This window comes from Lampris incognitus, chromosome 6 (assembly GCF_029633865.1).
Source record: "Lampris incognitus isolate fLamInc1 chromosome 6, fLamInc1.hap2, whole genome shotgun sequence".
Classification (NCBI taxonomy): Eukaryota; Metazoa; Chordata; class Actinopteri; order Lampriformes; family Lampridae; genus Lampris; species Lampris incognitus.
Window position 1 is genome coordinate 8,294,847 of NC_079216.1, and position 26,098 is coordinate 8,320,944.

Here is a 26,098-nt window from a genome sequence, read left to right on the forward strand (position 1 = left end):
CCCTGCTTGTACTTACTCGATCAATCATCTCGCAGCACTTAATTATGCAAGGTGTGCAACATCTGACAAAATTCCTTGCTGATTGGTTGAATAACTACAAACAGGTACCTATTCAGGGTTGCAAAGAAAATATGCAGGATAGGAGTTCCTTGAGGACTGGGTTGAGAAACACTGATTTAGAATATTTTTCTGTTTAACATTTTTTATTTGGAATTCATAATGCTTTTATTTTATTTTTTTGGGGGGGGGGGGTTAGGATGCCGCTGCAAGGCACGTCTCCGGTCTGTCGTGGGTGAAACACGTGTGACAAGGTGGGCGGGGCGGCAGACTGTAAACACCAACTGTGCCTGGAGCCAGTCGGTCCGGCTCGGTGACTTTCAGACGGGACGGACTGGTTTGGGGACAAGATGGGTCGCTAACCCGTCGAAACCCGTCAACGCAAAATGCGATGCTACCTTCACGCGCTTCTCATGTGCGTGATCTTCGCCTTCGTGTCAATGCTGTACGTTTTCAACCAACTAGCCTCCACTCTAGAAACCCGAGACTCGGGCAGCCTCGGGAAAGCGCCGAGGGTCTACGCCGGCGGGAGAGGACGTAACACGGGGCGGGTCGTCAGTAAAGCGCCGGGAGTGACAGGCCCGCTGCACCTTGACGATGACAGGTTAGCAAGCTAACGTTAGCTAGCGGCACCGTTAGAAGCACCGCACTGTTAAGTACATGCTAACCAGCCATTAGCATGAGTTAGACTGCCTAGTATATAACTATAATACCTAGTATTGTTCTAATGTATATACCTACACTGTATAAGCTATACATTTCAATACTAACCTATACATTTGTGCTGTATCATTCTACTCTATACTAGACTATATCATTCCATTTTATTATTCTATATTTTACTTACTCTATATTATTAAAGTTTGCTTTTTTAGTTCTTCTTTTATCATTACCCTCCTTTTATTCTGGCACTGTCGCTTAAAGTAAAGCACATTGCATTGTATAGTGCTACTATATGTGAGTGTGACAGATAGTTTGGTTGGTCCAGGTTCTTGCAACTGGTCCTCAGGGCATGTTTAGGCCACTCTGAGTTCCAGTGTGTGGTCCCTGCTCATTTGAGTCTATGGTAGACCACTCAAAATGTAGTTATTTCCTTAAAATTATTAGATGGCTGCATACCATGGTACACTTTCTGCTTGAACGTGTTCTGCCCCTGGGTGGAAGTTAATATGTGAAAACTATCCAGTTACATTCAATTCTGCTTTTGTTGTACAGCCCATTGTTTTGATAGGTTTCACATAGGCAAATGATAAAAAAAAAAAATTATGGTTTTCTCAAAGGACAATTTTCATGAAATACAGCTGGTTTAGGAGCATCATTTCAGGACCTCTCGCGCTGGAAATATGAAAGAAAGTATACTCGAAACGTGAAAAAGTTATAAAAATTATATCAAAGTGAATGCTCACCTAGTCATTCCTAATCAAAAATTCTCTCTAAAAACATTACTTGTACTGTACAAATTAAAAAGCTGTCAAAATTCAACACCAGGTGTTGTTGAACAAGTGTTATCCAGCCAGGTAGTCAGCGCGGAGGTCAGAAAACAGTCCCTGAGAGACAGCATGAAATGAAAATGGAAATCTGTACTTTGGAAATCAGCTGTTTTCCTAGGAGTTAGATATTCTTTTGCTGAAAATGAAATTTTCTCCAGTTCCTTCATGGACGTCAAGTGCAGTAGATTGGGACCCAACAGAATTTAGAATACTGTTCTCTTGGGGTATACAATGCTGCAAAGCATGGATTGGCTGATTTGACCATGTTGTAAGATTTAACAGCTAGAATAATTCAAACATCAGACAACGCTGTAAATTCATTTCTGAGCTGATAAAATATTCTTGTTTTTCCAACTTCCTACTGTTTTACTATGATTAGTCAATTTAGATGCTTTTTCAATCAAGATTTTATGTTAACACAAATGTGTCACTACCAACTAGCCAACCAAGGACCGCTAACTAATTGGTTAACGTTAATCTTACTAATTTCATGCCTCATTAGCTTCATGCCTGGATTTAAAAGTAACACCACCTGTTTGCTATCACCAAAGCAACGCAGACCTTTTCTCTAATCTCAGATCTCTCCCATGTGGATGGCTAACACTATGTCAATGGGGTTAAGGACATATATCTTTATTCTGTCAGGTGTAAATCACAGTCAGTATCTTACTGGAATCCATATTGGAGACTGCCTGCTGGTGTTTGTGGAGTGAACTGCTTTTTGGGATCATCTCTTAGGTATGAATGATTTTGTGCACGCCTTACAAAAAGATTTCATTGGCTTTTACTAATTCAGCAAGCAGTAGCTTTTACCTAACACCTTTCACTTACTCTGTCTGGATCCACAGTCCAAAGAATAGTTTAGGACTGCACTAAAGCATTAATCACACTCGCACTATTCACTCTTTAAGCCCAATGACTGTTCCATTCCTACAGGGTCACTACCAGTCAACTGAGCCTGCTGATATCGTTTTCATTCTATCACTTTACCTTCTCCCTCTTGTTCCCATTGCACACCTGCAAGAGAATGCTCCATTCCATTCAACTTGGAAGGTCTGGATTAGCCTGGACAGAAGTTGGAATTGAAAAGCCAAGCAGGACCATCGACACTTTGAAGAAAAATCGATGTCTGTGTAGCCTGTCTTGTGCCAGTTTAGGAAACTGGCAAGCATACAGAGCAACGGAACAAATTGCAAACACTTAAATATCACTTAAATAAAAACAGTGTGGTTCTTGGAAATTGGTTATGAAGTTTAAAATTATAATCAAAGCAATTTTTTACTGTTCGGAAACAGTTCAGTGTATGTCCTCATGTTCTGTGAGGTCCAGCAAATTGAGCTGAGAAAGCTCTTCGATGACAAATGTTGCCCAGGGTTTCCAAATTGGAATACCAACTTCAAGGGGCATTCCATTGGATTATTTCCAGTGGGACATTGCAACTCCCGACTTCTTGAGTTTATTGGAATGCCGCATGAGTTTTTGTATTTCACTGAATGAGTTGGTTAAATGTTGTTTCCACGGTCTTTTAGAGAGGGGCCAGGCTCAACCATCCATGGGAGCAGAGATGAGACAATGCACCTGGCTGTGGTGGCCTGTGGCCCCAGACTAGAGGAGACGTTGACCATGTTGAAGTCCACCGTTCTCTTCAGCCAAAAGCCCCTGCACTTCCACATCTTTGCTGAGGACCATCTGCACGCCAGCTTCAGCAAAGCTGTAAGTGTGTGGAAAACAAGAAAAGCGTGTGATACAGTGTATGGGATGTTCAAGAATTTGAATATGAAAATCGTGGGTGGTTGTCCTGTGTAGTGATTTGATACAAGATGGTTTAATGGGTCATTGTCCTGATTATGTTCATAGTTGTTTGCCTGAAAAACTGAGCGAAGTTAAGATTGATCATGTTGTTTTTTGCCCAATTGCCTATCAAGTTGGTAGTAGAGGTAATACTGTGTGTATCTGCAGTTAGTTACTGCTTCAGCCCATCATCACTATGAGCATGAAGTTAACGTCAGCTCAGTTTCAAATCTACACTCTGGGTGCTGGCGTCTCACTACTGTCACAGCGTTGACAGCTTTTTGTCAACAGCTCTCATTGAAAGTGAATGAGTGACGGCTGCTTTTGCTGCTCATGACACTTTTGGAGTGACCAGAGGGTTACGCATCTGTTCTGTAGTCACACACAACATCCAAAATCTGGGGGCACCCCGGTGGCTCACCTGGTAGAGTGTGTACCACATGAAGCTGAGTCCTTACTGCAGTAGCCTGGGTTTGAACCCGGCCTGGGCCCTTTGTCGCAAGTCAGCCGTCCTCTCTCCCCTGGCTTTCCTGTCTCTCTCGACTATCGCTATCTAATAAAGGCGGAAAATGCCAAAAAATAATCTTGGGGGTGGGGGGCATCCAAAGTCTGAAAGAGACTGGGGCCTCAGCCTTTAAGGCACCTTTGATCTGGAACAGGCTATATAAAATGGATCAAGTTCACTTCATTCACATCATCTTTTAAATCAGTCCTAAAACCATGTATTTTAATTGATTTTTTTTTAAAGTTCTAATAATCTTTCTAAGTGTTAGTAGTCAAGTTTTCTGATTGCCTTTCAATGTGTTTTTATCTTTTTTTCTGTTCTTTCAACATTTACAAAAGTATACTAAGTGGCTAAGGGGGAATATTTAACTGCAAATGTTAGACTAGCATTTTTTCCACTGGTTTGAACTAATCCAAACCAGATCCTTTATTGACATGCAGTACTCCTAAAAGCAGCTCTAATTACATTCTTCAGAAAGTAGGACTTATGTCTTACACTAATTATTGTCACCCGTTGGCCTAAAGGATGTGTTGCATCAGTCATCACAGAGCCAGTTTTTTTGGATTCCAGATCTATCCACAGTTCAATTCAAAGGAACAATCCAGAGAGGTGTAAAGAGATCACCTCCATCTCCAGCTATATTACCCTTGATTGAGTCACAATTATGCAGTTTTTCCAATTAGGCACATAGAAAGAAATCCAGCTTTTTAGTGAGCCACATTACAGACTGTCAAGTCCAGCTTTCAGATGTAAGACAGATTTGTCAAAGAAGGATGCAACATCTACGCTAGGGGTGAGCAACATGATCCAGAAAGGGCTGGTGTAGGTGCAGGTCTTTGTTCCAACCAAGCAGTTGCACACCTGATTCTATTAGTCAACCAATCGTCTTTGCTAAGGACCTTGATTTGTATATTCGGGTGTGTAACTGCTTGGTTGGAACAAAGACCTACAGCCACACCGACCCTTTCCATCAGTTATTGGCTTTTTAAACAAAATGGGACTGTGACTAACTATCGCTTCTTCTGATGGTTCTGGTGATAAGTGACAACAACAACAAGAGTGATGTTGCCTCTAACTCTGGACTTGTTTTTGTTTGTGTATGTATGTCTATTGTATATTGTACAGATACCATTTTGATATTACTGACTGCTGTTGTAAACCAAATTGCCCCTCGGGGACATTAAAGTTTTTCTCTAATTAGCAAATGGGATGCAAAAGTCCTGCTGATCGGTGCAGCATCAGCAGTAATGCGGACATTGGACCGGACCATTGTAGTGAAGAGGGAGCTGAGCCAGAAGGCAAAGCTCTCAATTTACCAGCCAATCTTTGTTCAAACCCTCACTTATGGTCATGAGCTTTGGGTAGTGACCGAAAGGGTGAGATCGCGGATACAAGTGGCTGAAATGAGTTTCATCCATAGGGTGTCTGGGCTCAGCCTTAGAGATAGGGTGAGAAGCTCAGACATCTGGAGGGAGCTCGGAGTAGAGCCACTGCCCTTTCACGTCGAAAGGAGCCAGTTGAGGTGGTTCGGGCATCTGATTAGGATGCCTCCTGGGTGGCTTCCTTTGGAGGTTTTCCGGGCACATCCAACTGGGGGGAGACCCTGGGGTAGACCCAGAACTCACTGGAGGGACTACATGTACAGTCTGGCCTGGGAACGCCTTGGGATCCCCCAGGAGGAGCAGGAGGGCATTGCTGGGGGAAGGGATGTCTGAAGTACCCTACTTAGCTTTCTTCCACCGCGACCCGACCCCGGAGAAGCGGCTGATGATGAGATGAGATTAAAAAGTCCCTTCATTTTTCCGTAGATTAAAAATCAAATGAATCTGGATGTACAGTACGACACAAAAATTGATATCAATTTAGAGGTCTATACCAGTGAGTGTAACCTTATCTATGTCATTGTCTTCTCTCTCCAAGTTGGAATCCTGGCCGAGCATGGTCCAGCCCCGGTTTAACTTCACAAACTACCCCATCACCTTCCCCAGCGACAACGCCAAGGAATGGAAGAAGCTTTTCAAACCGTGCGCATCTCAGAGGCTCTTCCTGCCAGTAAGTGTAGGGCTATCCCCTAGGCATGTTCAGTTAATTCAAAGTTTATTTTTATTTGCCAAGCACGTTTTCACGTTGCCGGAATTTGATTTGATGCTTTGCTCACCGTGACACTCAAGCAAACATTCAGTAATTGTAGTACAAGTATGAATATATGTTTGGTGTAAATTACAATGCTGTATTTCTGTGTGCAAACATTTGTGCAAGTACTTGACAATATCACTAAAGTCTGCATGCAAGAGGTAGCGAGAAAATTGCTGCAAACAAAAGTTTTTCAGTCAACCTCTTGATTCAAGACCAAGTATGGCAAGTTTGCAACAATACAAAGAATACTCTTTGTTTATTGGAGGTAATGATAGCTTTACAATAACAAAGACATATGAAATAGTGTCTGTTACACAGTAGTCACAGTGAGAGTAATGCAGTACTAAAAATATTAACTCAAGATTCATGGGTGTAGAGTTTACAAAGAAAAAGGAGGGGTTACTATATCACAGAAAGTTGAATCAGTTCATCTGGACACGTGACCTCTTCAGTCTCAACTGACTGCGGGTATCCCCACCCTTATAAACAATACATTGGCGTAACGACCGAAACAGCGATCAGTTTCATGTGCAAATTTACCGTGACCATTAACTAGACTCCTGTAGATGGGTGTCGACTCCGTGGTGCACACCCATCTACAGGCGAGTAGCCATTCTTTCAGGGGTGAGGATGTGCACATCCTTGATATGGAGGAAGGCTGGTTTGAATGGGGAGTGACCATCTATGTGAAGAGGGAACGACCTCCCCTGAACCGAGGGGGGCTAAGAGTACATCTGTCGCCATCGTACAATGCCCCAATCCTCTGAATAGTATACATGACCATTGTAACTCTAGTTAACGGTCATGGCAATTGGCATATGAAACTGATCTTTGGTTTCGGTCGTTATGCCACTGTATTGTTAATAAGGGTGGGGATACCTGCAGTCAGCTGAGTCTGAAGAGGTCACTTAAGTGAGTTATGAAACATTTCTCTCAATAAACGTTGTGTCCAGATGAACTGATTCAACTTTTCTGTGACATGGGATTAAAATTACATGTTATTCTTTATTTGTCTGACCTATAAACCTGTCCTACTCCCGGAAACCCTGACCCACACACGTAACACGGTCAGCGGCAAAAGACTGTTGACGGTTGTATCCACCGGCTGCTGTGCCTGACTCATGCACGGCCTGGCGAAGGCGCACTCCTGTATAGAGAAATACTTTATCTTAGTCTCGTGTCTTGATCAGAGTTGTGATTAAAGGGTTGGGTGGGCGGCAGAAGATTTTCAGATTTCAAATTGGGCCATGGCATTCTTAAGTTTGGGTATGGCTGCTATTGATAATAGAAGTATGGGGATCTCCAATTTGAAAAATACACACTTAGGTATTATGTTCTCTCTGATTTCCAGCTGATCTTAAAAGATGTGGACTCTCTGCTCTACGTGGACACAGACATCCTCTTTCTGCAGCCTGTGGAGGAGATCTGGGCTTTCCTCTCACAGTTCAATTCCAGCCAACTGGCTGCCATGGCTCCCGAACACGAGGAGCCACGCATCGGCTGGTACAACCGTTTCGCCCGCCACCCTTACTACGGCAAGACGGGCATCAACTCAGGGGTCATGCTAATGAACATGACACGCATCAGGGAGAAACATTTCAAGGTAGCGTGGTAAAGGTTCTTTTGTTGTGAAATGCCTGTTGTTGTATCATCCTGTAGCTGCATTTCCCTCAAGTTATTTTCATGTATAATTATATATTGGCACGGTGGTGCAATGGTTAGCGCGGTCGCCTCACAGCAAGAAGGTTCTGGTTTCGAGCCCTGGGGTAATCCAACCTTGGGGGTCGTCCCGGGTTGGCCTCTGTGTGGAGTTTGCATGTTCTTCCCATGTCTGTGTGGGTTTCCTCCGGGTGCTCTGGTTTCCTCCTACAGTCCAATGACATGTAGGGCAGGTGAATTGGCCATACTAAATTGTCCCTAGGTGTGAATGTGTGTGTGGGCCCTGTGATGGTCTGGTGGTCTGTCCAGGGTGTCTCCCCACCTGTCACTGACTGCTGGGATAGGCTCCAGCATCCCCGTGACCCTGAGAGCAGGATAAGTGGTTTGGATAACGGGTGGATGGATGGATGATTTATTGGGAATAAGATAAACTGAATTAAAATTCCAAATTTTCAAAGTAAATTACATCAGTAATTTACTTTATTTACTTTGAAAATTTAAAGTAAATAAAGTAAGTTAAATTGCGGTGGCGCAATTGTTAGCGTGGTTGCCTCACAGCAAGAAGGTCCTGGGTTCGAGCTCCCGGGGTAGTCCAACCTTGGGGGTTCGTCCCAGGTCGTCCTCTGTATGGAGTTTGCATGTTCTCCCTGTGTCTGTGTGGGTTTCCTCCGGCTGCTCCGGTTTCCTCCCACAGTCCAAAGACATGCAGGTCAGGTGAATCGCCCGTACTAAATTGTCCCTAGGTGTGACTGTGTGTGTGTGTGTGTGTGTGTGTGTGGGCCTTGTGATGGACTGGCGGCCTGTCCAGGGTGTCTCCCCGCCTGCCGCCTAATGACTGCTGGGATAGGCTCCAGCATCCCTGTGTCCCTGAGTAAGGATAAGCGGTTTGGATAATGAATGAATGAAAGTAAATATTGCAAAAACAATTTTTGCATTTGCTTGAAGTGGAAAACTTGTGTGGATTAAAGAGATTTTCAAATTTCTCCAACATCAAGAAATTCACACTGATATTTTTGCTGTTTTTCTCACTAATTGTTTTTGTTGAATATTTTGACTTCCTGGGAGATTAACACTTCATGGCTTCAAACTATGTGAAGGAAACCCTACAGAGTCATGTTTGAATTTTTTTGAATCTCAGAAGTTTTCTTAAAATTAAAATAAACGCAGCTGCTGCCAACTCATACTACATTGTTTTTTTCCATGATGTAACATTATGCAGTATGCAGAGTGTTTAAACTTAACTGTAACTGACTTTTTTAAAAGGTGTCTTGTGGGGTGGGGTGGGGGGGACAATATAACACTGCTGTAAAACACAGTGGATTCATTCCAGACGTTATTACTACAGGCAGTTATGCAGAAATACTCCAGCCAGTTACTGAGAACAAAAACATAGCCAGAACTGAAGAGGACGAGAGCATGATACATAAATCCCTTATATAATGAATGAATTACTTGCATCTAAAAAGCAGATTTTATACAATGGTCCAGTGACACTGAAAGTTTAGAAAGTAAATTCACTAATTTAGGTATTTTGAATTCTTTTTAACAAGTATTATATTATGTGCGGCACAGTGGCGCAGTGGTTAGTGCGGTTGCCTCACAGCAAGAAGGACCTGGGTTCGACCCCCAGGGTAGTCCAACCTTGGGGGTCATACCGGGTCATCCTCTGTATGGAGTTTGCATGTTCTTTCCGTGTCTGCGTGGGTTTCCTCCGGGTGCTCCAGTTTCCTGCCACAGTCCACAGACATGTAGGTCAGGTGAATCGGCTGTACTAAATTGTCCCTAGGTATGATTGTGTGTGTATGTGTGTTGGCCCTGTGATGGCCTGGTGGCCTGTCCAGGGTGTCTCCCCGCCTGCCGCCCAATGACTGCTGGGATAGGCTCCAGCATCCCCACGACCCTGAGAGCAGGATAAGTGGTTTGGATAATGGATGGATGGCAGTGTTCTATTATATCAAAGCTGTTATTTATACATGACTAAACATCTTATCACTTGTTAGTAGCTGTGAGGGATCTGATGTCATATCACCCAGCCTCTACCATACATCATATTTAACACCAGACAGACAAAATCTCAATGTCAGTGACTGTATATTGACAGTGGAAAAAGGATGAGATTTTGAAATGGGGGGGAAAAAAACCCTGAAAGGCTCTTAACAGTGGTCACACTTCCAGCATCAACCAGTTGAGGTCAGTGTTGTCATACCTTTCCACACCGAGAACGAGCCTTCTGTTCTGAGGGTCAAACAGCGGCTTTGAGTTGATATGCAAAGTATTGACACGGATTTATTTCCATGGATTACATTCTTCATGTTTAGCCCTCAGAAAACCCAAGAAATGTGACTGCTGTCTGAGGACCAGTTACTTTTTTCCTTTCAGAATGACATGACATCTGTGTCACTTCGGTGGGAGGAGATGCTGATGCCTCTTCTCCAGAAATATAAACTCAACATCACCTGGGGTGACCAGGACCTGCTCAATATCATATTCCACCATAACCCAGGTTTGTCTTGACAAGACAGTTCTGTCCTTCTTAGTGACAGATGGCATGCTGGTACAGGGAATTCAAGCAACATTCCCTAAAAGAGTGGCATTTTTGAGCTTTCAGAATCCCGGAGGTTCATTTCAGATAGAAGAGTCACACCTTCCCCAGCGCAAAACAAACACCTCTGTGTGAAGCTTGGTTTTAGTTGTGGATTTTGTAGTATGTTTCGGGGAATGTATCTTGGGAATTTTTGTCTGCCATATCTGTCCATTAGCTAGCTGCAACTACTTCTCTCTTCCTTTCTGCCTGCCCGTTCTTCTGCATCTGGCAGCACATGTTGAAGATGTAAAACACCATGTGACTATCATTTTTCCAAGAAAAGTCCTACCCAACAGTAACCATTAAAATAAGCGACCACAAAAATGTTCATGATTTGAATATACTATGTGGATTAGCAGTCGTCTTAAATATAGTCAAGATAGAAAGTATTGAAAATTATGTTTGTCTGCCTGTAAATCTTCAGGATTGTCACTTTTACGTTTTTACCTTTTTGCATTACAAAGAAATTTACCTGGTTTTGCATATTTGCAAATGATTTTAGTTTATAATGTTCTTTCCCTGACTCAATCCCTCCTTACCCGTTTTCCGTATGAGTGTAAGACCTACACGCTTCCTTCACTATCTTGCAGAAAGCCTGTATGTCTTCACCTGCCAGTGGAACTACCGTCCTGACCATTGCATCTACGGCAGCAACTGTCAACAGGCTGAGCAAGAAGGTGTCTTCATTCTCCATGGCAACAGAGGCGTTTACCATGACAACAAACAGCCAGCTTTCCGAGCCGTCTACGAAGCCATCCAGAAGGTAATGGAACCCTCACCTGCCCCATGTGTATGCCGTTTTTTACAGCAAGAGGAACACTTCAAAATATCCCGGATGTTTCCATGTTATAGAAACGATTTAAACCATTGTCCTTGTGCACAGATTCTGAATTTATTACCAATGGTTTATTATCTTTAAATATTGTTTCTAAATAGGTTCCAGTACCTTTTTGTATTTACTTTAATTTTACTTTTCAATATAAACCCATAACTTCTCTATGCTATTTGTCAGGCTGTTTTGTTTGGAGAATGCTGTATATTTAGAGAAACATTTCCTGTATCACATCCTCAAGTGGCACTCCAGACCGCTTCTGTTCTATCAGCGATACTTCCTTGCACAACACCCGTAAATGTGAAATCAATAGTCTCTTCCTGCCGCGTCATCCTGCTCCAGTCCTCCCGACGTTGACCGATCAAGAGCATTCCACATGTGGGACTTTTTGCAACTTGCCTTTTCTCCTCACATCTCCCATCCATAAGCAGGAAGCCAGCTAGCCACCTAGGGACTGCCGCCATCATCAGCCCCACTGGCTGCCTTCCATTCACTCCCATTTCCAGTGCACTCATTGCCATGCAGGCAGCAATGTTGGAGTGGGGGGGGGGGTCATTAGTTGATCTCCATCCATTACTGCCACAGGACCCAGACTGGCTACTATCAGTGCAGGCAATGTTCTCAGCCATTAAGTAAACGTGCAGGCTTCATTACGTGTGGTCTCTCTGCCCCCACATTGTCATCAGTCTCCCAGACAGCTCCAACACAAATGTGTGCAACACCATTGTGAGACAGTGCAGACCACAGTGCACTCTTAACTCCTCTCATGCAAAGTCCTATGTGATATGTCAATAGTGAAGAGATGGATGGAGAGCATGTGTCCAGCTAATACAGGCAGGTGCGGGACGGGCAAGAGTATAATGCTCGGTACCACATAAATGAAAATAGGACACAGAGTTCTGTCATCCTCGGCTGATTAGAACAGAGCCTGATGGAGTTGAAGAAGGTTTCTGATCCCTAGATGTTTTTGGTTGGAGCTTGCATTTGTTTCCTGTAGCTTCAGCCTCCCCCACCTCCTCCTCTCACTCCACTCCCCTGCACAAACCTTGCGGAGCTGTCTTTGTGAAGCCAAGAGAAGGCAGTTGTGAAGGAAATTTCTTATTTCCGGTCCATCGTCAGCCAGTTTCATTGAGAAGGCTACCCCCCCCCCACCACCACCACCACCAGTAGAGGAGCTGGCAGTAAAGAGCTTTACCATTACCCGGCCAGGTTCACAGAAGAGTTGTAAAATTTTAGTGCTGATGCTACGTTTAGACACCATGATGGCTGTGTGGACAACACACCGCATAGTATCCACATAAAAATCAATAGAAGACAGTTAATGGCGCTTTATTGCCTGCTGTTGTGTATGAGAGATAATAAAGAGAGTATGCTTTGGGTGACCTAATGCTCATCCAAACCAGACTTAAATGAGACCTCGTAAAACACTGATTTCCCCTTATTTACTATGAAGGCAGTAAAAGAAGGGCATACCCCTCAGAATGTAATAAAAATGACCCTCTTTATTCATGAACCTGACTTTAACGCGTCGGTCCATCACTCGCAGTAGAGTTGGCTTTCATCCCAGGCATTGACTTTGTGACATTTGCATCACAAAAGCGTACAACCATTGGGCCTATCTCGAATGCCACAGCTGGAGTTTTAAGCAACAGAGTCACGCCTTGCTAAGTCCATTCTCTCATTGTTGTGGTAATTGATATTCATTATACAAACACTGAGTTGACAGATATGAATCAAACACGCTACGATGTTCTGCTTGTCGAACTAACAGTGACGAATGGGCAGCGTTTCACTGGTGTCCTTTGCCAGATGAATGCGTTTTATTTTTATTTTTTCGCATCTGAAAACACCACGGCATTCAACACTCGTGGAGTTCAGTCTTTGTTTGAAAAATTTTCTTTACTTCTCTAGGGATGTACTGATACCAGTATCGGGTACCGGTCCAATACTGTCCTCATGTAGTCATACTTGTCAAACTGCTACTATACAACCGCACCTCACACCCGACTAGACAATTCCGGCGGAAGTGGGGAAAAGCGAGTGGTGTCTTTTCGCCATTCGTATGGGAAGAGGAGGCGATGGAGCCAGATAGATGACGCGGAGCGACGGCCGAGAAGCAGGCGAGCACATTGGTGTGTCAGTTGTCCAAACAGAGCGAGAAATGACGACGTACCAAGCGTGTGTAACTTGGATGAGGGCAGGCGGCCCAGGCATTAATGCAGCACGTCACATGGGTGGGGCGGGGTGGTTTTTTTTACCTGCTACACCAACTGCGACTGTGTTGCATGTGGTTGCATGCCAGCCGTGTTTTCTGCTTCATGTCTGCTTCAGCAGGTAAAAACTACGTACAACTTTGTAAAAAAACGAGGACGATCTGTTTAAATGGTTAAAATAAATACCCCATTGTACCAGAGGCAATACGACGCAGCACTGCAACCTTGTGGGGTTTTTTTTTTCATTGCACATGAAAATAATTCAGTCAGGGGGCATCTGGGTGGTGTAGCGGTCTTATTTCGTTGCCTGCCAAAACGGGGATCGCTGGTTCGAATCCCCGTGTTACCTCTGGCTTGGTCGGGCGTCCCTACAGACACAATTGGCCGCGTCTGCGGGTGGGAAGCCGGATGTGGGTATGTGTCCTGGTCGCTGCACTAGCGCCTCCTCTGGTCGGTTGGGGAGCCTGTTTGGGGGGGAGGGGGAACTGGGGGGAATAACATGATCATCCCACGCACTACGTCCCCCTGGCGAAACTCCTCACTGTCAGGTGAAAAGAAGCGGCTGGCGACTCCACATGTATAGGAGGAGGCATGTGGTAGTCTGCAGCCCTCCCCGGATCAGCAGAGGGGGTGGAGCAGCGACCAGGATGGCTCGGAAGAGTGGGGTAGTTGGCCGGATACAATTGGGGAGAAAAGAAAGGGGGGGGATCAAAAGAAAAAAGAGATGAAGGGGAAGGGGAAGGATGTGGATTAAAATGCACACAGTGGAGGGGGGCGCCGTAGGGCCTCGGAGCGTTTTCAAATCAAGAGTGAACGGCTCACAAAGCAAAGATTACATCAGCAGAGCCCAGTGTCTTTCTGACTTGGAACGATGTCAAAGAAAGCAGACGGTCCAATCACAGCTCAGGAGACTGATCGATGGCGGCTTGAGAGATGTGAGCGGGTATCGGCTGTTGTCACAACGATCAGTCGTTGGATTTACAACTCTGTCTCCAGCGCAGTTATGGTTTTACAGTTCTGCTGCATCTGGTCCGGTCGTCGTAGTACTCTTGGATCAATCCAAAGCTGCCGCGATTGGGCCGTTGTTTTGGATGAGCCTGCCTGTTGGAAATCCCGCTGGAAGTGGAGGCCAAACCCAGCGGCGTGAAAGTTATTGATACACGTTTAAAATTGTGCGGCTAAAAGAGGTGCGTGAGGGGGATTTTGGAAGTTTGTAGGCTCGCGAACTGAATTGAAATGCGGAGCATAAACGTTAAGCCTTGTGTTTTTGTTCTTATCCGCAGTACCCGTTTGGCGAGGACATCGTGACCTCCATGCTCCTGCCACTGGAGGCTGCTCTGCAGGACACCACGCACACCTACTGTGGCAGGTCCAGCCACCTGTTCACCAGGCGCCTACAGCAGAGCGTCCAGTCCGTCCTGCGCGAGGCCACGCGGAGGAGATGATCCACGTGACGTTCCATGTTCCACTCTGCTGTTAAACGACTTGACTGACAGGCTCCACAGACATCCCGGCCCCGCTGGACAGCGAAGCGGGCGGGCTGTCATCTGTTTACAAAAACTTCACATCCGACATCAGCGTCGTCCTGAAAACATCTCATGATAAAGCACCGTCTTATGTTTGTTTGTCTTTGGGTTCACGCGAAACTGTTTGGTACATCTGGCCCACGAGGACCAGACCAGGTTACAAATGCCCCCTCAACACAGGCTGAGGGGGATGAGCACTGAAATCACTTTGCCCTGCAGAGATTTTTTAGTTTCATATCCGACGGCAGGGGTACGTTATCCTGACAATCAGGTTGCATTGTTTGTTGTGGAAATCGAACCGACAATCACTTGTCTAACATCTTAAAGAGAGATGAGATTCTAATTATACATATCAGAAGAGTTTTCTATAGTAGTGGAGAGTTATTGTATGTTGATATAATGTCAGATGGAGCCCACGTGTCTTACTGTGTGTTGTAGGTGTATGTTGAGGGCTGCACTTGTTGGAAGGTACTGGGTGACAGAAAAAGTGCTTTTCACACTCTTAATATTACGATGACTTGTTCATAGAGAACCGGAGATGTCTGTATATGTAGTGGTGGGCTTCTCCTGACAGGAGGTACTTTTGATGTGTGCCATAATACTTCATCCATCCATCCATCCATCCATTATCCAAACCGCTTATCCTGCTCTCAGGGTTGCTGGAGCCTATCCAAGCAGCCATTGGGCAGCAGGCGGAGAGACACTCTGGACAGGCCACCAGACTATCACACACACACACACACACACACGCACACACACACGCACACACGCACATACACACCTAGGGACAATTTAGTACAGCCGATTTGCCTGACCTACATGTCTTTGGACTGTGGGAGGAAGCCGGAGCCCCCGGAGGAAACCCACGCAGACACGGGGAGAACATGCAAACTCCACACAGAGGACGACCCAGGACGACCCCCAAGGTTGGACTACCTGGGGGTTCGAACCCAGGACTTCTTGCTGTGAGCCGACCGTGCTTACCGCTGCGCCACCGTGCCGCCCATAACATTTACTCGTGACTTAACTATATTTAGAGTAAGGTAGGGTGGATAAACAGCCTACCATTAATAGTTGAGCAAAGGTTTTATGTGAAAAGTGACCATCACGGGTTTATCTTCTAAGATCTTCACTGCATGGTGATGTATACCATAGTAATAGTACAAGTCCATTCTTTTTAGACCTCATATGCTGTTATGAAAAGTATTTTCCCCCGTAATTGGAATATCGGAATGTTTTCTTAAAGAAACATTCCGTAAGGTTTTTCTGTAACTGGAGTGTTTTCATGCAGAGTTGTGTATTTTGTCCTCAAGCCAGTTAACCTCAGAAAAGTTAGTCCTCCACCTCGTCAGGTCCTCTTAGTGCAGACCTGATGCCAGACACATTTGCACTATTTATTTCATGAAGGCAAGGGTTACAAGAATACGAGCATAAAATTGGATTGGGCTTTTAAATGCTGAATTGGAAAACCAGTAAAATAAATGCATCTTAAACTGTGATGTGCATGTCTGGGAAATAAATATTTTCAAACATTGTTAACTTGTGTCGAAACTGCGGTGTCTACTTTTGAACGTTGAACGATCATGTTGTTAAAATTTCCAACGGGGGGCATCCAGGTAGCGTAGCGGTCTATTCTGTTGCCTACCAACATGGGAATCGGCGGTTCGAATCCCCGTGTTACCTCCAGCTTGGTCGGGCGTCCCTACAGACACAATTGGCCGTGTCTGCGGGTGGGGAGCCGGATGTGGGTATATGTCCCGGTCGCTGCACTAGCGCCTCCTCTGGTCGGTCGGGGCACCTGTTCGGGGGGGAGGGGGAACTGGGGGGGATAGCGTGATCCTCCCACGTGCTACGTCCCCCTGGTGAAACTCCTCACTGTCAGGTGAAAAGAAGAGGCTGGTGACTCCACATGTATGGGAGGAGGCATGTGGTAGTCTGCAGCCCTCCCCGGATCAGCAGAAGGGGTGGAGCAGCAACCAAGACGGCTCGGAAGAGTGGGGTAATTGGCCGGATACAATTGGGAAGAAAAAAAAAAAAAAGGGGGGGGTATCCAAAAAAAAAATACTATCTATATGTAACCTGGTTCTGAGGTGCCTATTTTTTTGGGGGAGGGTCCCCCTTTTTCTCCCTAATTGTACTTGACCCATTACCCCACTCTTCCGAGACGTCCTGATCTCTGCTCCACCCCCTCTGCTGATCCGGGGAGGGCTGCAGACTACCACATGCCTCCTCCGATACATGTGGAGTCGCCAGCCGCTTCTTTTCACCTGACAGTGAGGAGTTTCACCACGGGGATGTAGCACGTGGGAGGATCACGCTATCCCCCCCCACCCCAAACAGGTGCTCCACATCCAAGTCGGAGGCAACATGGGGATTTGAACCTGCAACCCCCATGTTGGTTGGCAAACGGAATAGACCGTTACACCACCCAGACGCCCCTGAGGTGGCTATCTGTGCTTTATAAGTAAAAGTATCTGGGCTGCAAAGATGAGCGATGGATAACTTCTTATCTGTCCTCCTTGTTAACTACAAACACTCAAGGCTCTTCATGTGACTGTGACACTAATTATGCATGCTGTGGGTCTCGTGCTCTGCACCATTCACACGCTCAATCGAACTCTCGTGATTAATTCACAGAGCAAATATGGCGTCTCGCATTCCATGTCGTTGCCGGGACTTTGCATGCAGACCGGCGCAGCCGCTGTGCTCTTCCTTAACGTACTTGTTGCACCAGCGGTTCCCAGAAAGCGTGGGCCACGAGCGAGAGGGCATCGAGCAAGCTGAAAATGAGAAATCAATGTGTGTGAAGACTTCAGAAAGAGTTGTTGCAAGGCCAAAAAAGGAAGTGATGTGTCGGGGTCTGTAGCCTCTGGGTCTCCGTTTCACGGGCAGATTGAGAGACGTGCGAGGAATGGGCAATGGACACGGTGAATTACCAATGTCCTTCCCTCGCTTGGAAATTGTTAGACAGGGTTTCAACATTTTTCCTGCGTAGGAATCTTGTGAGCAATGAGCAAAGGGGAAAAAAAAAAGATTTCAGAGTCATAAAAACGAATTCTGCCTTCTTCGGTAGTTTCACAAGTTACTTACTCTGGTTCGAGTGGTGTTTACACCACAAAAGCTATTATTAATACGGCATCAAGCAATATTTTGGCTTCAGGATGACATGCCGAGCAAAGCCCGAGGCCAACCAAATGACCCTAAGGACTTGCGTGTAATGGTTTATAAATGGCTCAGCCGAATTGTGAGCTAATGAGCAAACTTTGTAATAACGGGGTTTAGCATTTGGGGTTTCTTTCATAGCAAAGGCCCACGGTCACCCTCGGGAGGCAAGAGCCGAAACGACGGAGGCTCTCGGTTTCAATTATGTCAAACCTCGGGGCTCGTTTCTGCGGCTCCGCGGTAGGCTGGAATACTGCAGGCTATCGGAGCGGCTTATAAATTGGCTCCGGCTTATGTTTTTATTGGAGGCTCTCTATGATACAAGCTGGTTGGCAATGACTTCTTTATCCAGCCACACCACCAAAAACAGTCTCCGAGGGGTAACACAAGTCCAAAACGTGTTTGTCTACAAACACACACACACACAACACATGCACAAAAGAAAATAACAGCCCTGCCCAAAAGAATGCCAGCGGACGGTTCATTTCTTGCAGGGAGCTTTGCAGTAAAGGCTACTCGATGTCATTTGAATAATACCTCAAAGCACGGCCCTTTCCAAGATGGATGCTCACAAGTTCAATATGCAAAGCGTATTCTGGGGTGTTTTTTTTTTTTATGACGGCGAGCTGGCGCTAAAGCCGCCTGGTGCCAGTGGCTCTGAGTATGATGGGGATTGAGGTCTCATTGTCTCTCCCGACAGGAACTGCCAATGGATTATTCATGTTATTGCTTGCACCAGTTGCCTCCCTGATGTTCAACAGCGCTTTAAAGCCCGGGCATAAATTAAACCAGTTGGAGGCAAATGGCCGAATGCAGAGTAAAAAAAAAAGGGGGGGGTATTAAGTAAAGGGTAGATAATACTGTAGCTTTGGATATCAGTTAAGTGGAACTTTTGATGTCTTATTTCTTATCAGTGCAATGTTGAATTGAAGGGGTTTACTTTTTATTACGCCCCCCCCACCCACCCACCCACCGGGAAAACACAGTGGCTGAGGCCATGTTCACACTGCAGATGGAGATGCACCGTTTGGATTTGGAGTAAAAGAACTGAAAGCCACTTTATTTTGTCATTGTACAGGTTACAACGAAATGTGCTCTCTGCATTGAACCCATGCTATTGTATAGGAGCAGTGGGCGGCTGCTGCAGGGCCCGGGGACAAACTCCAGTTCTTCTTTCCATTGCCTTGCTCAGGGGCACAGACAGGAGTATTAACCCTAACATGCATGTCTTTTTGATGGACGCAGGAAACCGGAGAACCCGGAGGAAACCCACGCAGACGCGGGGAGAACATACATTTATTTGCCTTTATTCATTTTTTTGGACCACCTGCTTACATCTACATTTAAAGGTGACCCGTATCTGAATCCTGTGCTGACACCAGAACCCTTTGGTTTGTACTCTATACAACTTGCATGTGTCGGCCTACACCAGAGTTTAGTCTGATGACGGCGTGTCATTACGGTGTGTCATTCAAAATGGGACAAGAGTGTGCTGAGAGGTTGTTTTTTTTTCTCCTTCCCTTTTTCTCCCCAGTTGCACCCAGCCAATTACTCCACCCGTCCGAGCCATTCTGGTCGCTGCTCCACCCCCTCTGCCGATCCGGGGAGGGCTGCAGAACACCACATGTATGCCTCCTCCGATACATGTGGAGTCACCAGCTGCTTCTTTTCACCTGACAGTGAGGAGTTTCACTGGGGGACGTAGCACATGGGAGGATCACACTATTCTCGCAGGTGTGAACTAATGAAAGACATTATTAAATAAAGCCTGTGTTGATGGCCTGAAACTGTGTCCGCCTTCATCTCAAACCCTCCCCTTGGCACTAATATGTATGTTATAGTGACCTCCTGGTTTCTGGCATCTACTCTTAACCCACTGGTAGGCAGTAATGAACATCACATCAGAACACTATGGAATCTGTGCATAAGGTGAGGGACATCATTATGGAGGGGGGTGAAACAATGGTCTCTTGTGATGTTACGTCTCTCCTGTTAATGGTCATGGCAATTTGCATATGAAACCGATCGCTGGTTCCAGTCATCATGCCACTGTATTGTTTATAAAGGTGGGGATAGCTGCAGTCAGTTGAGACTTAGATGAGTGATGAAACGTTTCTCCCACTAAACATCATGTCCAGAGGACCTGATTCACCTTTCTGTGACTCCCCTTGGCACGTGCCACAATCACGTAAATAAACACGTTAACACGTACAGACCATACATCTCTACAGACATAGAGACTTCAGACCCCTGACCTGATATATTGCATTTAAGAAATAGTCTATAGTAGGTGGAACATTTCACATTATTACAATGGCATGGATGCAGCAGATGCATGTGGTGCCAGATCGAGACAAATGATCTGATGAGGAAAATTAACTGAGTGAATTAGGAGCGTCAGGGACCGGTTGTTTGCCTTCTTTCATTTTGTGCTGAAAATACACACATTCTTAAAACTCATTATATTGGAAAATGTAAATGTCTGAATTTGTAATGCTCAATCTGAACCCTGTCAGGCTCGACCTGATCCCGTCGGTTCAGGCTCAGATTTTTGATTATTCTAGCGGGTTTGAGAGGGTCAGGCTCTGCACTGCGGTGGATAAATGAACTGAAACCTAAAGTTGAACTTGAACGTGCAAGCACGCGGGAGTTCTTCCACAGTTGTGGGTCTGATGTGTGTCAGAAATTACAGATGAGGTAAACAAAACTAAACTAAACCCAGAGGAGGTTTTGGTGACCGCCTAGGCGGTCCTTCAATGTCGCCAGGGACACAGGCCACCTCTGAATGTGGCCTGAGCGATCGGGTCTCAAGACACCTTGAGGACGCATTGGGTGCATTCACACCTGTACTTAGAGCTGTCCACTTGTGATCAGATCACCCAAGACGCATGTTAATGCCAGGTGTAAACAGCCTCAGAGTCAGATCTGAAAATATCTGACTCCATGTGTTTTTTTCCTGGTTACACGGTCATAACACACGTGTCATAATACATTTGCTTACATGTGTCACGTGAGCAAAAATATCGGAACTGGGGTCAATGTACTACGCCAGGGGTAGCTACCCATGTGCCCCATGGAGAGCCATGTGTATGCAGGTTTTCATTCCAGCCGGACTCCACACCAGGTGATTTCACTGATTAGCAACCCTTCAACCAAAGAGGAAGAATGTATCGGTGAAATCACCTGGTGTGGAGTCGGGTTGGAATGAAAACCCGCATACACATGGCTCTCCATGGCACATGGCTAACCACCGCTGTACTAGATGGTCTAAGCGTAAACTTATTGCCATTAAACAGCAAAAGGTTCTCGATGGGTTCGAGTCCAGCCCTTTTGTGTGGAGTTTCTCTACCCAAGTTCACACTGTTTCCTGCCATAGCCAAAGACCTGCATGGAGGGATGCAATGGTGTCTTACTGCCTTCCACCCAAAGCACGCTGGGAGTACCCCCCCGACCTCTGTGATCCTAAAAAAAGGGATTACGGATTGACGAAAACAGGTGGAAAGAGGTTTTAACGTAAGCATCACACAAAGTGGTTGAGTTTTGTTCTCAAGTTGTGTATGTGAATAGTGGCAGTTAAGTAAAAGGGCCATATGAACTCAACCCATCCATTATCCAAACTGCTTAACCTGCTCTCGGGGACACGGGGACGCTGGAGCCTATCCCAGCAGTCATAGCCTCCACCTTCAGTAAGAGGTCACCTAGTTGAGTGAGGAAACGTATCCGTCAGTAAACCTTGTGTCCAGATCAACTGATTCAACCTTCTTCGAGGGGAAAAAAAGAAGCGTTCAGAAACCAGTTTCTTATCCAGTTCATCCTTATCTCAGTCCTCCTCCTCTTCCTCCATTCCCCCCTGCAGGTAAAGAAGGATACTGTATACGAGGGAGCAAATGGTTTCAATAATGCATCTGGCCGGCACTGCTGAGACGGGTATAATTGTGCTGATATGTCAAAGCTTAAAACAGTTAAAGTAAGTTACAGCTGAATATTAGCTATGCATGGATCCTTCTGCACCATGCTGAGCTCTGAATTTGCTACTGTAAAGCAGGAGGAGACGAGGAATGCAAATAAAATGAAATAGTCCGACACGGGGGCCTGCAAAGTGAGGGAGCACGGTTCTTATCTCATGATGGGGGGACGTTTAATGAAGTCCACCGCTATAAGGAAGCCTGTTTGAAAAATGGCTCAGAGAGATTTAGCAGCCTTGCGTCAGCCTCCTGTCGATTTCAGAATTGATCACTATGAAAGAGCTGAATTGTTTGGCCCCGGGTTGCATTTCTGAGCTCTTGTCTGTCTTCCAGAAAGCAAACTGAAGTCTAAAGACAGACTGGTCACAGGTCTAGGATGGGTGGATTCAGTCAGCAAACTGTGCCTCCTTTCAGTCATTACAGAAACCTCGTTTTTGCAAAATTTCTCTTAAGTGTTTTTATGATTTATGATTTGTCATGCATAAATCTTATCATCTGCCTTCTAATTTCTATCTGGCTTTGCACCCGTGTTGTTTGCTTTGTTTGATATGTATTTTTATTCAACAAAAAATAGTCTACTATAGTGCCGCAGACAGTGATACAGGTTTTTATTGTTCATTGTTTGAATTCTGTTGTGTAAAATACTTTGTAACATTTATTTTTATAAGTTCAAAATTAATAGTTATCATCTGTATTGTTATCATTATTATTATTATTATTGTTATTATTATTATTATCTGAGCTGTTTGATTATTTAGGGGCAATTCTCCGATTTCAGGCTCAGTTAGCCCCAAAGACATGTTCGTGTCTTTATTGTAAAGTAAACATGATGAAACTAGTTTTTAGCTGCTAATGGCAAATGAACCAGTTGTCTACTGTCACCTCATGTTTACTTTTTTATATATAAAAAATCAGGAACAAGTGTTTGTGTTGTGGAAATGTCAGTGTCAGAAATATAATCAAACATTCAGCCTATTCAGATTGGATCCGTTAAACACACACCGGCTGTGTTCTCATGGTTCGTATGTTTTGCGTGTGAGACCTGGAAGGCCGACACTCAGGACTGAGGAAAAGGCCAAATCCAAAACATAGGAGGTGAAAGACTTCAGAACAGGGAATGAAAATAGTAGGTTATTCTGCAGTGTCGCACATAATTTCCGTCACAACTTTACATTTTAACAGAACTAAATCAAAATAACTTTTTTTACAAAGATTTTTCCCCAAGGTCATGGATATTTCCATGGTGGAGGAACCGCCGGTAAGTCAACTTGTGACCTGACAGCTGTTAATAACTGTAATGTAGACCTACACTACACATCCGTCACTGCTCTTTCCTTCTTTTTAAGCTTTTTTTTGTCAAACAAAACAACTCTTTGGTGCCCCAGGGGCTGAATGGTTAGGGTGCATGCCACATAGTCGCAACATCCCTGGTTCGATTCCAGTCAGGGACCTTTGTTTCATGTCATTCCCATCGCTCTCGCTCTTGTTTCCTGGCCTCTGCTTCATTTTCTGCTGCCCAATAAAGTCAAAATATGCCAAAAAATAATGTTTAAAAACACAACAACTGGGCATCTGGGTAGCGTGGTGGTCTATTCCGTTGCCTACCAACATGGGGATTGCCAGTTCGAATCCCTGTGTTACCTCCGGCTTGGTTGGGCATTCCTACAGACACAATTAGCCGTGTCTGCGGGTGGGAAGCCGGATGTGGGTATGTGTCCTGGTCACTGCACTAGCGCCTCCTCTGGTCAGTCGGGGCGCTTGTTTGGGGGGGAGGGGGAACTGGGGAGAATAGCATGATCCTCCCACGCACTATGTCCTCCTGACGGAACTCCTCACTGTCAGGTGTAAAGAAGTGGCTGGCGACTCCACATGTATGGGAGGAGGCATGTGGTAGTCTGCAGCCCTCCCCGGATCAGCAGAGGGGGTGGAGCAGCGACCGGGACAGCTCAGAAGAGTGGGGTAATTCATCATCATCAGTTTCGTAACCTATGGAGGTCGTAGGAGCACAGCTGATGCCTCAACAGGTTGAGTCATCATTGTATGTCAGTAGGGGGAGTACCTGGTGGTCCCTCTCCTCTCCAAGTATGGATGGCCGTTGGTTCACAGAGGAACTCATCCACCCTTTGACAGGTTTTGTTTTTAGTCCTGCTGGGTGTCCACACACCCTCCTCAAAACAACCCAAGGGTTGAAGTGGGGGTGCCGGTTCAGTCACCGACGACCCGACGGTTGCAGTTTAATGTCATACCCAGCACAAGTGGGGTAGCTGGTCGGATATCATTGGGGGAGAAAAAGGGAGAAAAAAAACAAAAACAAAAAACAAAAAAAACACAACAACTTCTTTTACCTCTACTTTTCTTGACCCAATGTTGCTATTCACTCTAACCAAAAATCGAGCGCTCCCAGGATCCAATGGGTAAATTTGCTGGATCGATGGGCAAATTTGCTGGACTTATACCTCAAAGAGCAGGAGCTGAGCTAGATTAACGACATGTCTTGTGACGGCTACTTGGCGTTGGATCAATGTCTGGGCAAATAATCCATACGTACGCAACAGTACCTGCTGGGGTCGGGTGAGTCCATCTCCACACACTATAGTCGACCATAAACCCCTCCTGATGGACCCTCAGCACTGACACCCGAGGGCCCTCGCCGCATTATCCACCATCACACATGCGCACACACAAGATATGGGGGAACATTTCACGGCGGGCATAGCATTCAAACACAAAATAAGGACCTTATTACTCAGTCTGGCTCTTACATCGCCTTTTTATGGCCCAGTCGTAGCAAATGTCAGCCTGATTCATCATACAAAATGCTCAAGTAATACTCTCCGTATTACCGCTCATAAAAGAGAGTATCAATCACTTCAATTGACCTTTTTTCCCCCCTCCTTTTGATTAAGTGTCTCATCAATGAGCCAACGTCCCAGTGCCCGGGGATGCCGAGGACGACCGGTTGGAAATCAATGGAAATGCCAAGTGTTGTTAACTAACAATATGCCCCCGAGATTCAATACATGCCCCCCTTTTTATTTCTTGATTGCATTTCCGCTGAAAAGCAACAGTAATGGAGGGCGCACACATTTACTCCTGAAAGGTGATTGATTGCACAGGATCCACTCTCATTTACAAAGGATTGCCGCCATGTCAGAGGCCGTAAACTGTCGCCGAGCTGGATGGATGACTAGACGGTTTTCGCAGGACGTGGGGCTCCTCCGCTTCCTTCTTAATGTCTGCGTTCATGTCTTCTCATGACCTTGGACCACGTTCGGGCCGTGGTCTAAAAGTCACCATGCACAGTCCAGGTGTTGATTTGGAGACTAAACATAACAGTTGGCTGCTTTGGCGAACGGACACTAAACAAGTCCTGCAGCCTCCAGGTAGTCCGGTCTGCAGCTTATACACAAGACAATATAACTGCCATAACTCACGCCCCCCCTTCTGTGTCCTGCATGTCTGTCACTGACTTATTTACTTTGCTTAATGGAAGTTTATTGCATAACCTGCATGCCTCTATACACTTGTTTTATAGTGACGCGCAGTAGTCTTACATCTCTCTAATATCAGCATGTCTTTGTTGTATGTTTACAGTGTAACGCGAAGATTTACTGTGTTGTGTCTACTAGTTCATATGTATTACTGTAGTACAGAGTAATGTCTGGTATACTGTTATGTCTTTTGATTCATTTTTATTACTGCAGTACAGCATAATGTTTGACTTGAAAGGTTATGTGTCTGTATGTATATACTATGTCTGTTGATTTGTAAGTACTACTCAGGTACTTGTCTGGGACCAACTGTGGAAAAAGAGATTGCTCTCTGAGGACAACATCTATCTGTCTATCTACAGGGCATCAGAAAGCCGTCTCTTCTTTGTGTCTTCAGTTCCCCCGAGTCCTCAACCTCATATATCGTAGGTCAGTTAATTGTCTCCTCTGCACATCCTTCTTTCCCTGGCATTTCCTAATGACTCTTTCGTTCCTGGGCCCTCGTGCGGAGGCTGCTTCATTGACTACTGGAGCAGCTCGATCTGCGTGGGGAACCTTTAATTGTTTTTCCTGCGAGCCAGACAGCTGACAACATATGATGGATTGGCCAGAGAGCTCATCACCAACATGGGTAAAGGACAAGTTCCTTCCATACCTTGGAACCCCCCCCCCCAAAAAAAAACATTG

The 26,098-nt window shown here is 45.4% G+C and overlaps 1 protein-coding gene across 1 annotated transcript; it reads left to right on the top strand.

The window, feature by feature from the left end:
* The first annotated feature begins 352 nt into the window (after nt 1-352).
* On the top strand, nt 353-14,731 carry LOC130114209 (glucoside xylosyltransferase 1-like). The gene is made up of 7 exons (XM_056282017.1): nt 353-661; nt 3,077-3,260; nt 5,764-5,895; nt 7,331-7,582; nt 10,018-10,141; nt 10,813-10,985; nt 14,551-14,731. The coding sequence occupies exons 1-7, from the start codon at nt 444-446 to the stop codon at nt 14,710-14,712; spliced, it is 1,245 nt and encodes a 414-aa protein (XP_056137992.1). The 5' UTR covers nt 353-443; the 3' UTR covers nt 14,713-14,731.
* The last annotated feature ends 11,367 nt before the right edge of the window (nt 14,732-26,098 follow it).